The 16,355-nt window shown below is 38.3% G+C and overlaps 1 protein-coding gene across 2 annotated transcripts in view; it reads left to right on the forward strand.

Annotated features, from left to right (window-relative positions):
- The first annotated feature begins 10,980 nt into the window (after nucleotides 1-10,980).
- Nucleotides 10,981-16,355, forward strand: part of LOC121348223 (collagen alpha-1(XV) chain-like) — a 116,277-nt gene continuing 110,902 nt past the window's right edge. For both annotated transcript variants that reach the window (XM_041427512.1, XM_041427513.1), the window contains exons 1-2: nucleotides 10,981-11,119; nucleotides 11,260-11,342. In XM_041427512.1, coding sequence (XP_041283446.1) covers nucleotides 11,109-11,119; nucleotides 11,260-11,342 — 94 coding nt within the window. In that variant the 5' untranslated portion in view covers nucleotides 10,981-11,108. The remainder of the gene's footprint in view (nucleotides 11,120-11,259; nucleotides 11,343-16,355) is intronic.

Raw genomic sequence — 16,355 nt, forward strand, 5'->3', positions numbered from 1 at the left:
CCCCCCCAATTCTGGGAGCTGACTAGACTTCTAGAAGGGTTTGAGGGATGTGCTATGTCTGTGCTGTGGAGAAGTGCATGTTGGTGCACTCAGCATTCAGAGTACTGGCTTGTGCCCTTAAATTATTTGTATTTGTTCAGCGTTGTTTAATTAACTACTACTACTTCCTACCCAGGTTGTCCTCCCTAGATTCTGTTATACAGAAAGCTAAAATAATTCTACAAGGTCTGATAAAAAAAGTTGTTGAAAGGAATTAAGTGGAATAGAAACTGGGTTTACAGTTTCTGAGAATATGGAGAGACAAGCAGGGACTGGGATCTGAAAGAAAAATATGCTTATAATTAAGTGTTACAGTGATGGAGTGGGAAAGGTTGGTGAGACTCAGGGATGTGGGAAATTAGTACCTGCTTGCCTTCACTGCTCAGCTGGTTTCTGAAGCAATGAGGCGCAAACAGAGGCAATTCAGAATAGACTTACTGTTCACGTAATTGGTATTCAGGTATTACATGACTCTGTTAGCTAGGGGTAAAATACAGGCTGAGTTAGTTAGCACATCCTAATTTGTGTGTTAAACAAGGAAGAAAATAATGATAAAGTATTTTGTAGATAAAAGCCGTCATAAGTAGACCCAAAAAGCCAGAGAATATTGGCACAGCATTAATTAATTTCTATTGCTAAGCAAATTTTTAGAGTTTTTTATTCAGGAAGCAAAAAATGCATCTGGCAAAAAGAACTTGTATCATCAAAATGCAAACTAAACTTTTACCGTTGTTTGTTTTTAACACGTGAACAAAGTGAAGCTCGTAGCATCTCAGCAGCAAAGGGAGAAAACAGAAAATTAACTTCTAAGCTGATTCACTAACAACCACAGCAATTAGCAGGAGTCTGGATGCACAGGCAAAACAATTTAGATCTCCTTGGCTAATGTCAGCCAAAATTAATAGAGTAGAGCTGTCAAAAATAGAAGTTTCCTATCCCCATAGCTGTTCTCACAGCTTTTGTGGGAATGAAAGTCCCCATCCCACTAGGCTAGTGCTCCTGCTGTTATGAATGCACTTGATGTCTCTTCTGAACATCTGCCCCATCAGGGCACCAATACTGCTCAGGAAGCTGCTGCAGTACAGCAGACCAGGCAGAAGGTGTGCTGGGAAGCAGCATGTGCAGGATGTGAGTTGATCAGTTAGAGAATATATGATGCAAATCTCCAGGAGATCAGGAAACATGCTCTGCATCTCTCTGAAGACAGTAAGGTAAATAAATGTATCCTTATTTATTTGAATATGTATTAGGGACTACAGCATTTACCTGGCTAAAGCACAGAACTGCTTTGTCACTGGTAATGTCTTCTTCTTAATCTGTGATTAAACCTTTAGACAATGAAGTTTCATTTCAAGAGGTGAAAATAACCTTTTAATGGTAAGTTTGGTGGTGATAGCTTAGAGTCTGTTTTGACAAAGACCCTTAAGAGTCTTTATTATATGAAGTCTCTTCATTATATGAAGCACTGCACACGGATACAGCCAGGCTTCTCTGCTCCCTGGTCTCTTTCCACTACCCTTCTCAACCCTGTTATTATGAGTGCATTGCTGATAGATGTTAAATAAGGCTCACCTCTAGTCATAAACCTTGTCTGTGTGAATATTTCTGGCAGTGTTGAACAAGCCTTGCTGCTGTGTCAGAAGTCATCTGTTTGTTTAACTTGTGGAAGAGGGTCTCTTTTTACTTTTGAGTAGTTTTGTGTAAAGCATCATTGGGTGTGCTTGCGTGCCAAACACCTCTCCCTAAAACAGAAACAATGAAAAAAAGTCAGACTTACAACATGGTGTTGCTCAAAGCTTATTTTGCCAAAACGTATTTTTTTAAGCTATAGAAATAACTGCATTTTAAATTTTGGTTAAAGAGTCAAGTACATGTGTGGATAATGTGTTTATTTCTGTCTCAAAAGTGTGGGTGGTAGCTATCCTGTAACAGTCACACACGGCATAAACACACTTTCTGTCCTGCTGGCATTGTGTGTTTCCTTTTTGCAGTACAGCTTTTCTGTCCCCTGCTCCCTTAATGAGCAACCTCACTACCTGTGGGCAAATTTCAGTTTTAACCTCTGCTGTCTTCTCTTGAACAGGCATTCCAGAGGTCTAACCCAGAAAGTGATCAGGAGAAGAAAAATCTCAACTGGTAACGACAGGACAGGCAATATGGAAGGCAGAATTTACTGTATTTTGAAAAAGAGAGAGAACAATTCACAAAATTGCATGAAAATAATCTGCCACTTGGAATGCATTTTCCAAAAATACAGAAGCAGAAACAGACATACTTGGATAAAAGAATTAATTTCTCTGTAAAATTTGATGCCAGACTAAAGTGGTCATATACTGTCCTTAAAGTTCTTTGATAGGTGAATATGCCAAATAACACTATTCTTGCAGAAAAACAATTCCATTCTCTAAATTGAAAAGTGAGACTTAAGACACAAAAATTGTCATTTTTATTTAAATTGTGCTTTGCTTTGAACATTTTAAAATGGCCCTTTAGTCTTAAAAATTGACAGTATGGATTTTCTAAACATTTTTAAAAAATCATTTACCAATAGAATCATTTAAAGATGATTTGAAAATATTTTCTACTTTTGAGTATAATTAGATCTCCTAATCCTTACAAATTTCTTCCAGTTTTAAGATAGTTGGATACCTTTAATTTTCTCTATAATATAGTAATATAATATAGTAATATAATGGTACCTGAACTATTGAATAAAGGAGATTTGAAGAGGGAAGAGAAATGTCTTTCAAAGATATTTGACACTGCTATGCTGTGTTGGCAAATAAAGCTACCTCCCTGTAACATGGAGCCTTGTCACTTTGAAAGTGAAATTTTGGGTTCATCAGAAATATGTTTAATAGACACAAATATGAATAGATCATCCTGCCAGCAAACATAGCTGTCATAGTGAGAGCACCATACACAGTGGCCTTGACTGACTTTTTTCACTGATAGCTGGTGAGAGCTGCACCCATTAAACATCATGAAATCAAAAATTTCTGTTCTGACACCTCTATTATTTGAAAATTTTATCTCACTATGTGATGGGATTTTTTCTGAATAGATCTTAGTTTTAATTTATAGCTTAGTTACACTTAATATCTTATTTTTATCCTTTATGTCCTGGATTTTTATTAAATTTCTAAAAAGTCCTAAATTCAAAGCAAATGTATACTAGGTTAGAGGAAGAAGAAGCAATCAGCACAAATACACTATTCCCTCCAGTAAAGGACTCCAGATGTTGAGAACTTGCTATAAAACCTTGTACCCATGGCTAACACCAGAGTGAAACCACCAAGACTACGACCCAGAGGGACAGTGAAAGGATGAGGATGACATCAGAAAAAGGTTAGATGCTAAGAAAATTGTGTGTTCAATTTTTAATGGTGTTGCTGCAATTACTTCATCTTTTCCTATATATTAGTACTCTAGCTACTTTATTTTTCATTCTTTTTCTGCAATAATTAGATGAAGACTAATGGTGATCCTTGAATTAGACTGCTAAAGATTCCATTATATCAACAATCCCAAAAGCACAGATGGTTGGCACTTTTATACAAGGCGCCAGTTGTGGGGGATACCAGTTGACAGTTTCTCCGGGTCTGGATTGAAGGCACTTGAGACAGTAGTTCTTGTTTGGACTCTGGTGTTTATTATTTCTTATCAGTAAAACAGTCTCACAACCATGAGTTCAGCAGCTTTTCATTAGAAGGCACAAAATGGCTAACACTCTCTTGTTACAAGATCTTTTAAGACTAAACTATCCAATTAAGAACTGACACCTAGATTATTTTCCCTTTTAACCCAATAACTGATCCCAAAGAGCCCGCAATGTGCACTTTTCTGCCCAATTACAAAATGCCACCCAAACCCAAGAAGAAGAAGGAAGAAGAAGCATGAAGAAGAAACCCAGGACGACACCCTGTGCCCTCCATCTTGCTTCCATCCACAACATACTAAAAATCCCAAAACCTAAATTTCTCACCAAGTGATACACGTACACTACTCTATAATCTATTTTACACTTTTGTGGATTCTAGTGTGTCTTGAAGTCTAGGAGACTTTCTCCATGAATGAGGGTCAAAGTCAGTGCTCTCCTGGGGGTCAGGGCACTCCAGAGCAGACAGAGAAATATTCCCAGTGCTCTGAGTTTCCACAGGTTGAGGGAGGAAGGGATCTGGGAAGGAATCGGTTCCTTCAGTCCCTTCACCCTCTTTGTGGCTTTTCATTAGATTTTATCCATCATGGTTCCATCACTTTTGCACTGGGGAGCCCAGAACTGGACATGGCACTCCTTGTGTGACCTCAGCAGAGCTAGGCAGAGGGGCCGCTTCCATCAGCTTGCTGGTAGCAGGAATGGCCTGCAGGCCATCCCACAATGTCTCCATGATTGCAACAAGACTGTAGCCCTGCAGATGCACACAGATCTCTAATTCATCATGTTCATTCCCTGTGTTACGTACATGCACTTCAGAGAGCATCCTAGAAATCAAAGGCCTGGATTTTTCCAGTGATGTCACTTTGGTCACAAGCAAATTCTGGAGGTGTCCCTATTTAAGTCTTGTTTTCTGTTTTTGTGACAAATCACCCCATGCCTTTTGCTAATCATTCCTATCCAACCCAGTCTCACAGGACTGCTGGTAATTGTCCCTCCATTGTCATTCCTAGTTTGAATCCTTCAGAGTGCACTCGAGCCCACTGTCCATGTCACTGATCCAGATGTTGCAGTCACTGATCCAGATGTTGCACTGCTCCAGTCCCAGCACTGACCCCTGAAGAATGCTACTTGTCACTGCTTTCCACCTGGACATTGAACCACTGACCATCTACTTGGGTGTGACCATCCAGCCAACTCCTCATCCACTGATCCATCAAATCCATGCCTCTCCAGTTTAGAGACACAGACATCACGCAGGACGGGGTCAGATGCTTTGCACAAGTACAAGCAGAAGACATCAGTTGCTCTTGACTTATCCTGTCCATGTCATTGTGATGATTTGCAAAGCAGAAATTTGAGAAAATAATCTAATGCCATTAAAGATTTGACATTTGCATCACCTTGGTTTGCTTAAAAAGTAGGATTTTACTTTTCTGAAAACGCTACTTCATATAAGCCAGTGGGAAAAGAGATTTGTTCCAGTATAGAAGAGCACGATTTTAACAGGTTTATCTCAAGGCAGTGTCAAAAGTAACCACTAAGGTCACTCATTGGGTCAAGATCTATAAGTATTTTTACAAGGCAAATATTTGAGTCAAGTTAGCTTGCACAGAAGGAGAAAGGGATTCTGGTGAAGGTTTTGCTTTCTGCCCCCTGTGACAGGCCATGTGAGCATATGTGTGGAGGAGAAAATGTTGCTTCAGCTCAGCTGCACATGAAGACAGACAGCAAAAGTGCTGCATATAATTCTTACTGGGTTTATTCATATAAAAGGAATGTGTGACATTTAGCCTGAATGGAGCCTTTCAGTGCAATGCATGTACTTAATATGGTTAAGACTTATTTTTTTAAATATGTTTTAAAACTATGTACCCTTCTGCTCACAATAAATTAATTTAGTATACTAATAGGATCAGTGTTGCCATGTACACAAGTTTAAATTACAAGCAGAACATCTATTTATGCTTGGTTATAGAGCTGTCCCACATGCTCTGTTGAATAATTTCAATTGCTTAAACAGTTTGTAAACATCGATTTAGTGTCTCATGTCAATAGCAGAAACTTCACCAGAAACAGTTCTGCCATTTCTGGAAATTACAATTTTTTATGAGTCTGTCAAATAATTTGTTAATAGCTCCAGTGGTTTTTCATTTTAGAACACAAACTCAAAAACAGATAGGGGCATACTGACACTTGCAAGTGCCACCAGAAGTACTGAAATATCCTTTATCACAGCATAAACGGCTTGAAATATTGGCGTATTGCACAAGTCATGTTTTGCCTGTAGGTTTCATGGATGCTTGCTTATAACAGAAGTATCACAAGAGTTCTCCTTCTTCTTGTCATGCTGCCTGGCAAAAAACTGAGTCAGAGTTTGTAGAGGAGAAATATATATGCCTAAGCATTTCTTTTTGGTGCATTTGCTACCTAGTGTCAGGTAACATACCAACTCTTCCCTTTCCTTCTGCTTCCTAACTGGCTTCCAGTCCTTCCTAGCTTTGTCCTTACCTCTCCTCAGCTTGTTATCCCAGGCTTTTCACTCAGTCTTACTCACTTTTTTTTTTTCTTTTTCTTTTTTCTGTATTATTCATCCACTTTCCCACTCACTTGTGTACCCAACAGACCTTGTCTCTTCCTTTTCAAAAATCATCACTGGATATAAGTGGGAGATTCCTTTATTTCTGGTGTTTCCATTGCAAGCTTCAGGTCCCTGATTCCTCTTTGCCTTCCTTGCCAATCAGCCCCAGCTATGTAAAAGGTTTAATATTTTTTCCAACGCTTTTTATAGTACTGTGAGGGAGGTATAGAGGAGGCAGAAAACCAAATTAATTGAAATTAAGTACTAAAGAGCCAGGAAATGCCAGAATTCTTTTGCTATGTGACCTTAATTTGTACCCATCTGTAGGGTTTACTACAGCCCTGTCTTCAGGAACATAAATTTACACTCTTATTCCTTCAGAAGTATGTACTAAAATATGCATTTATAGATTTTTTTTTTCCTAAGGTGCTTTGTTCAAAGGAGAAAAATGCAGAAAAACAGATACTGAATCATCTGTTAATCTTCTGAAACCAATCTTATTGCCAAACCACTGTGATATAAGCTGTTTAGCAGCTGATCATATTCAAAGTCAAAATGTCATTCAGAGTTTCTGGATAAACTGATACACCCTGCAGTAATCCTAAAAGATCACTTAGAATGATTGGCTTTTCAGGAATCCAAGGCACAAAAAATGAGTCTGTGAGTGAACAACTTGTTAAAAGGGAGGCAAAATGTCAGGAATATAGAGGCAGTCCTTGTAGTAGAGATTTGTCACCACTGAAATTCTACAGATATTGTACTGCCTGCCTTATCATAGAACCACAGAGTGGTCTGGTTTGGAAGGGACCTTAGAGATCACTTCGTTCCAAACCCCTGACGTGGGCAGGGACAACTCTTAGAGCTTCATCCAAACTGGCCTTGAACACCTCCAGGGATGGGGCATCCACAGTTTCTCTGGGCAACCTGCTCCAGTGCCTCACTACCCTCACAGTAGACTTTCTTTCTAGTATCTAGATGTACTCTCTGTCATTGTGAAGCCATTCCTCCTTGTCCTGTCACTAAATGCACTTACAGCCTCTCTCCATCTGTCTTGTGGGATTAAGTGAGGACAGGTAGTTACATGAGTGCTGTACAGTGAACTTTGCTGGTGAGAGTTTTTTAAAATAAGGATGGGACAGATCATAAAGAATTCCAAAAGGATCTTCTAAGAGGGAATAACTGTAGAATTAAATGATAGATTACATTAATTTCTACCATTTGTTACAAATTTATTCAGAGGGAGGAAAATCCCAATTGCACATAAAAATACAGCTAAAGTGCAAATTATTGAGCTTATGAGAGTTCCATGAAGATGTCATCTTGGCTGCAGTCAAGAAAGCACATCAGTTGTCTTCCTCATCAGAAAAAGGAGAGAGTACATTGCTATGTCACTCAACAAATCTTAGGATTACTGGCATCATGTGCAGTTATGATTCTCTTGACTCCACCAGAGATCAAAAGTTATGTCCTAGAACTCAGAAACTGTGATAAAGACTAAAAAGATAAATAGAGGTGTGGAATGGTTGCAGTACAAGAAACAAACAAGTAAGTTCTTAAGTCGTAAAGGGCATGGAGAAAAAAGAGTGGTCACTGATTTGGTGAACCCTATTCAGTACAAGAACTCAGAGACATCAAATAACATCAGCAAGACCTAAGCTGAAAACAAAGAAGCAGAGACGTCTTCATGAAATACACAACTGAGCTGTGGAACCTCCTTGCCAGAGGACATGGTAAATGCTATCTATTTGTACATGCTCAGGAGTAGTCTAAGCAAAAGATAAATCTTTTATTCTTTTCTGATGTGGTTCTGAACTCACTCAGGCCTTGGTCCAGACTGCTTCTCCGACACTAATTTTGCACAAGAACATTCCTATGAGTCTTATATCCTACAATTATAGAGGATAGAAATGTGCAGCTAAGAAATTTGTGTTGCAGTCAGCAGGAAAACAAACCCACCCTCTGATGAGAAATATAACAAAAGCCAGCCAGACTAACTCAGTGAATGTCTAAGAACTGCAGCAGCAGAATTGTGGCCTGCCATTTGGAGCCTTAAGGAGTATAATCAGTTGATAGAACTAGGGAAAGTAAACAAAACATCTGCCTGGAAAATGGAGATTTTTAGCAAGAAGGAAAACACCAGTTTAGTTGAAGACAGCTGGACACAGCACTGAAGGAAAGCACAGATGGCCTAATTCGAAGGAGTCCTGCTGTGTTTGAAAAAGATGAGACAAACAGCAAGGTCAAAACTGAGTGGATGTGTACAAATGTCACCGCCCTTGTGGGGAGAAAGATATATATGGGTAGATGGATATAGCAGACATAGAAAGCCTGTACTTCAGTAATTCTTGGGCCTACAAATGAGCACTAGATATGCACTAGACCTACAGAAGTGGGGGTAATAAACTCTTTGTATTTAGGGATTCCTCCACAGCCATCCATTCAAAACTAATGGACTGCAGAGGTCAAGAACATACTCTGTCTTGTTTTCCTTTATCCAGTATTGGATAATGATGTTGAGCATTGGCCAGATATCCATGCTAAAATGTCCAGCAGAAACTAAAGGCACTATCAGCAGTATTTCATGCAGATTGTTTGCATGAATAGCGTGTTACTTCCTTCTTTTCTATGGGTTTTCTAAAATTGGAGGAAAAATCCATACAATAAGTCTTTGCTGTGTATACTGTAAAATTCATTAAAAGTTCTATAAATCTGAAGACTGTTTCTACATTTGTCTCTTAAATATGTTAGTCTACTGTAAGATACCAAGACTGACATATGTTTGCCATATATACTGGATTAAAAACTCTATTGCAACAGGAAGGATTATGCAGGTAAGCCACTGACATTTTGTGGATAAAGAGAAAGAAAGTTCCTTCTTTCCTATCAAAGGAAGGAACTGAGTTAAAAATAGTTCAACAGGAATAACAATGGCTCTTGGTAGCTATTGCTAAATATTAAACTTGAAAAAAATGGAAAAAATGGAAAAGTAAGCCAGACTTACACACATGCATACTTACTTACATATATAAAGACATTTTTCATGAATGCTTAAAACCTTAGTATTTTCTCTTAGGACAACATATATATAGTGTGCAAGATAAAGGCATAAAGTATGATTTGACCAAATGTTACAAACACTGTTCCTGTAAGCAGTGTGGCTGGTGGTAACAACTGAAAAATTTCAGGGAGAGAGAAAGAAAAGAGAGGACAGCCTCAAGTAGAAAAGGTGAATGATGAAATGTTTTTTCAGCCCTGATACAGAGTACTGTGCACCTGAAAACAGGGGGTTTTTGGTTCTCTGAAGAAGATAAAACTGTGTGTGTTTATATTAAGACACTTGATTACAGATAATTTGATCTCTTCATTCCTTGTCATTATGGAGAAGGTGGATAGCAAATAATACTGGTCTGCAGCTTAGTTAAAATTATACCTGGAGAGATCTGACCTGTTGTGGTTTCTAACCAAAATGAGGAGTCTGGGGTAGAATCAATATTCTAGATTTTAAAGCCCTAACCTTTGTATTTCCTATTTAACAAAATGTAAATAAACTAGCAATCAAAAAACCCCAACAGCAACAACAAAAATCCACTAAAATAACCCAGTAACAAACCTCCCCCAAAATAGACAACTAAATACCACCACCCCCAAACTCAAACATTTTATTCAGAGTAAAATGAAATTTTTCCTAATTTTTTTAATTGACTGGGATTGTTCTTTCATTACTGCAAAAAACTTTGCTCCTGTCTGTCTTCCACTTCCCATCCTAGGTAAATCATTTTTAGTTTTGATTCTCCTAAGGTGATCTTCAGCACTTTTCAGCCTAGATCTACCAGAAGCCCAACTGGTCTCTTTCCATATGCAGAACTTTCCAAGCTCTCTCCTGCCCAAGCCAAAAAGTGACAATTGCAGCCTTTGTTAAACATCTGATGACTTAAAAATTGTCAGATTAATTTCAAGCATATCCTTGCAGAATTTCTTTCTTGGGCAAGTGCTAGCTTAGAAGAACTACAAGTGGAAAAAATGCTTTTCATGGAGTTAGGAGGGAGGAGTGAAATAACACTTTTAATGGAAACTATTAGAAATGCTCAGCTACAGGATCTGTATAGCAGACACATATATGTGCAGCTGCTGAGGTAGAGACACACTCTCAAACTACATGCAGGGTGTAAATCTCTGTAAATATGAGTATTAAACTTAGAGAACTTGTCAGAGAAAAGGGTGTACTTCAAAATGTCTTTGTAGGTGATAAAATCTGTAAGACAGTGCAGGTGTGAATCCCAGGCGTTTGTTGCCATTTAACTGCCGCTCTGTCCTGCACGTACCTTCAAACTTGCTTCTGATGAAGTTTGGCTAGAATGGCAGGAGAAATATTCATTCCATATAAGAATTTGTATCACTGCCTGTGTAATGCTGGATGGAAGGATGTTGGACGTCATATTTTATTGAATAAGTGGAGATTGTGAGCAGGCAGGAGGGGAAGCTGGAGAAGCTCTGCTGCTGCCTGTCAGGGTACACAGCATAACGAGTGAGCTGGATAATGACAGCACTGGGATGGTGCACAGCAGTAAGGGGTGTCCATCCATAAATACAGTAGGAAGTTTTCGGCAGTGCTCTGACCGGAAAGTCTACACGGAGTCAGATTTCAGAGCTGGAGCAGTGAATTGCAGTGAGTCACACAGAGAGCCTGAGTGCTGCCTTTGTTCCACTTGTGTCTGAACGTTGGAGGCGAAACAGCAGGCTCCAGTTTTTATTAACTTCTTATTTTCATAAGCATAAAACTCATGTGCACTGCACTTTTTTCTCACTTAAGTTCTTTCCACTGACTTTCAGAAAATGCTCTCATGGTAAGAACTCTTTCTTCTAAATTTTACTTTTTCTTACACCCCCCCCCCAACCCCCCCCCCCCCCCCCATGTGTTTCTGTGTTACACTCTTTGGTCTCATTCTTCCCCCACCATCCTTTTTTTTTGGCACACCTGCTCCAGGCATGCCTGGTGGACCTGGGACTTGTCGCTACTGCTCTTTGGCTTGTCAATCCATGCTGGTGCAGCAGCTCAAATCATAGAAGGTAAGGCTTCTCCAAATCATGTTTATAATTTGAGAGTAAGTGTTGATTTTAAGATTTGCTTTCCTAATATGGAAAGAGGCTCTACCATTTCAGATCTTCATTTTATCTGCTGCTTACTGTTCATCATTTAATATAGGAAAGCTGCTGTGAGTTAGGAGCTTAAATTCCCATTCATTCTGAATGAGGACAAATAAATACATTGGTTCTCCAGCTCTAAGGCAGCCTATCATGACAGCTTTCTCAATGTATCTTCAGAGTGTAATCGTTAACAGAAAGTACTTTAAGGAAATTCAGAATACTGTATGTTTTACAATTAGGACAGATACATGTGTCACTGTGGGCACATCAGGAATGTGCCAGGGATGGTGTGAGTGCAAAGACAGATGTGATGCTCGTTCCAGTGCATAGAGATTTTTCCGGGTAAAAGCCTGGACAAATTGAGATTTTCTAATTACTTGAGTTAAATGTTTAGTTTTACCAGTCCAGTCTTCATGGACTTTCAGTGAAAAGTCTTTTTGTAATTTCAGATCATACGTTCTTGTAACACAGCCAAATTCCTCAGCATCTCCGGAAGACTTAGCTTTACATTTAACTAGTGAGAGACAATGCTGATTTAAAAGTTTACATGTAATTTTGAGAAAAGAGAAAAAGTTTCACATATTACTTTGCCATTATGAATGGTGATATTTACACCAAAAAGCTTTTTTAACTTTCTTGCAAAATTAGTTGGTATTTGTTATGTAAATGACCTCTAGATAACTGTGTGATAGGAGCATTAGAAAGTATTGATAGGAAGTACCACACATGAAGACTTTATTGATATTCAATGGTTTTTGCCTTTTAATTGACACTGTCATAGATCACTGACACTTTGGCATCTAAAAGCCAAAGCCCCAGGTAGTTATTTCAGTAGAAGAAAAAGTCACGTATTAGTTATCAGTAAAAAATGCTATAGGTACAGATGAGAAATATGTAATGCTGTACATGTAATTAATTAAGGAAACAAACAGAAACCAGCCCTTAGAATTAAGAAATGTATATCAAAATGGTGACTGATATAGAATAAATTGTCTATCCACTGGAGGCAGACCTGTTGCATCAGGTAAAAATGTTTTTCCTGAGCTGATGAATGACAGTGCATGAGTCAGGTCTGGACAGGAGAGAACCAAATTTTGGCACACACAAGTAAATAATCAGAAGATCATTAGAGCTGCAAGTAAAGTGACAAAACCTGCAAATATTTATTGGACACACAACTTCTTTTTTGGTGGATCTATGCTTGTTTCTATTACCTGAATATCTGTTTTTTTTAAAATCTCCTATCTGTGAAAGTCAGATCAGATGTCAGAAGTAGGAAAGATAATCACTATTGTTTCTGAACAGTTTCTTTCAGTGCAGAATTTTACTCCTGCTGGAAGGACTCCTAACCTTACCATGAATGAAGATCAAGTGAGGTTATGGAAGTGTCCTAATATCACTGGAGACTTAGACGCTGCTCTGGGAATATGTTCCTTCATAATTGACTTGGCCTCATATTCCCTACTCACGTGTCTATTAACACAGAAGTTCCTGTTCCCAAATGTTTATTAATTTTTCACATATGATTTTTAACTGCTTGACATAATGGGGGTCTCATGCTTTCTATTACACAGCACCTTTTCCTAACACTTGATTTAAATAATTACATCTTCTGATATCAGGTGTTGAACGTCAGAGACAGGAATAATATTCCTTTCCTTCTGGTGCTGCAAATACATGACCAATAGAAATTCTACCTGTAATTGAAGAGAAGAGTTTCATACTTTAAATCTTTCAGTCTAACTATTGGAGAAATAACCTCATTTTCCTTTCTCACAGTTCCTTTCAGTAGTAGAGTGCACAGAAATAAACTGTGTATTTAAGATGAAAATGCTTGGAGACACAGAGTGATGAACTGGCCCTCTGCTATTCAGGTCTTTTGCTACTAAACATATGCTTTATCCAGTGTCCTTTTGGTCACTGTCTCCTTCTAGGTTACTGCTTTCCAGGATTCTCCAGCCCTGTGAATAATGCTGTACTGCTTTTCTGAGCCTAGCTCTACTCTATCTACCCTTAGCACAGATGGGTATCTCTAAATTCATTTGAATGAAAAACTGTGAATGAGTAAGTGCAGTTTTAGAGGATTGGCGCACGTGCCTTCTGTTGTACCATTGTGCTGGCCACATGCAAGAAGGAAAAAATACCTTAAGATGTTCTTGAGTTGGTTAAATAATGGCAAGAAAATTGTTCAGGGATTGAACTATTCACTGAGAGATGGGGAAGGGGTAAGTTATTTTTTACAAACCTGAAAACAAAGCAGTCACCCTCAGATTTTAGAAAAATTTGCCATCTTTGCCTTCATCATCTTTGTCTTCTTGTTTTCCCCAGGGGAGCACTGAATTGTGGAGCAGGGTTGAAGGTGCTGAATAAAACAAAAGCCTCAGCAGATGTCCAGCAGAGGGCTTGAGCTCTTTTATGATTTTGGGAGAGATACTAGAAAGATTAGTTAGAAAATTTTAATCTGTTTCCTATCAGGAACAATGTTTTGACCAAGTCTTGTTTCTCTTGAGGAAATTCTGTAGTTATGATTATTTCCTACATAGAAAAAGAGGGGGGGAAAGAATGATGGGAAGTTGTCATTCAGATGATAGTCTTTGAACTTGTTTGAGAACTTCTGGGCTGTAGTTTAACTTTGTAGTAAACTTGTGAGATGTTGGGTCTTTTAGTAGAAGTCTTGCTTTCATTTCCAAGTCCTAGAATTTCTGGTTACTGCTTTCATGGTAGAATAAAACAGCAAATAAAAAAAGAGAAAGTATCTAAAAACTTATATTTGAAGCAATGAACTACTAGTTGTAAAACAAACATTTAAGATTTTGAAAGATTTAGTTCAGAACTTCAAAATTCAGTTGCATGGTCTGTAAATTGATGGGATTTAGTCATTACTTCAACAAAACTTTTAAGAAATAATGTGACCTTGCTTCAGAGTGAAACTGAACAGGAGTTATGAAATCTCAGCGGTTTCTCTGAGTTAGAATGATGAATTTTACTACCTCTGTTGATAGTTTTTTGTCCATTTCACTGCAGCTAGGATAGCACATGTGCAAATAGATAAGGAATAAAATGCTGTCTTCCTCTTCACTCAAATGTAACGCTATTTGAGCCATGGGGAGCTTTTGCAGTTTTTCTCTTGTGTTCACAAAAATTTTGCAAATACGGTACCCTATTCTTCTTGGATTTGTATAGGAGGACTGAAGATGTGTTGGTGTCTTAATGAATTACTTAATCACTTCTCTTTTGTTCAATTGACATGCATCTATCTGTTCATAAAAGCATGGTCTGTCTTATTTATCTGGTACTGCCTTGCAGTGCATGTACTTCGCCCTTAATTATGCCTGACAATGTATCTCGATTTACACTAATTACCCTGGCTGCTCTTAACATGTTTTGCTTCTTCAACAACGAATTAAGTTAGTGAACTGCAGGTACTCAGAGCACAGTCTTGAACATGCTGGCACCCAAACTGTGGACAGAGATAAAATTAGAAAATCTCAATGCCAGCCCTGCTGAAGTTTGAGTGATAGACTCCTCCCTATGACTTGCTCTAATTCTTGCAGAAGAGACAATTATTATTCTAGGCTATCTAGGCAGTTAGCAGTGTTTCTCAGTTCTTTACAGTCAAATCAGTGGCTGCATTTTAAAAAGATATTTTAAAAATGTTTAAATGTGTGTGGTTCTGCAGTTTATGTTATGTTTATGAGCTCTAAAAGAAGCTTTACAAATTTCTCATTGACATCTGGGTTTTATTATTAGCCAAACTGAACAGCTCTTTCTTGGCCTAAATAACATGCTTAGCAATAGTTTACATAAAGTAAATATTTGTCTCTTTCATTGGCCCTCTGTACACAGAAAGGCTGTCATTAGGCTGTTGACATAAACTCTGCACTCCTGACCTGCTGAGTTTAATGGAGGAATTGTGAATTATTGACTTTCATTGGCTGATGATCAGCTGGTGTGATTCTTACAAGCAGAGAACCGGAACTTCTCTTCACAGTAAACTGACATCATAAGTGTAAACAAACTTGTCTATGCATCTAAATCTTGTTTCTACCAAGTAATTACTGTATGTACCCTGAGTGTCAAATGTGTGCAATTACACGTGTGATAGGGATGGCTCAGTCCATTCTTTCCAAAGACAAGACACAATTACAGTGATAATAAAGCACAATCCTCCTTAAAGAGAACTCAGATGGCATTGCAATCCTCTTGTACTAGAATGAGCATTTGGACATCATCAAACTGCAATTGAGTCTAAATGGAATGAGCCACTGTGATCCTTCAGGCACGTCTTCAAGCTGTTACCAGCTGTTGTGCATGTCTTTAATGTGGAGCTGAGCCTGATTTCATAGCTGAAAAAAAGGCCTTTCTATGCAGAACCCAGTAATTTACAATAGAAAATCAGTTCATTTCAGTTGGGGTCATCTCTTTCAGTAGCTGAAGAGACTGATAACACCAGTAGAACAAACCTGACTTAGAAAATTTGTTCCATTTTATCACTTTTCTAAATGGATTCTTTTTCCATGTAACGCTCTCTACATGTTAATTCTCTTGGACAATAAACTGCATGCTTCCTAAGCAACTCTACCAGGCAACAGAAGACATTTTTTAGCTTTTTTTTGAGGCCTCAGAAGAGTAAACCAGCTGGGATGGATATACTGTTATAATGACTGACTTCATTTCCCCTCTGGAGGCGTCCTTGGGCACACTAGAAGTCTGGAGTAAGCAGTTGTTTCCATGATCTTGAATAGAACTCAAAGTCACATTTGTGCTTGCATTTGTCACTAGCACTTAGATTTGAAGGATCATTCCAATAAATTAGCATCAGGAGGAAAGATTTGACTACATTACTTATGTTTGGTATATTCAAAGGCTTCCAAAGAACATGTTTCTTATTCTAACATGTTAATGATGAGATCAAATGCTTCTTTTGGAGGATGT

Source organism: Onychostruthus taczanowskii, unplaced genomic scaffold (genome assembly GCF_017590055.1).
Source record: "Onychostruthus taczanowskii isolate IOZ18803 unplaced genomic scaffold, ASM1759005v1 scaffold115, whole genome shotgun sequence".
Lineage (NCBI taxonomy): Eukaryota > Metazoa > Chordata > Aves > Passeriformes > Passeridae > Onychostruthus > Onychostruthus taczanowskii.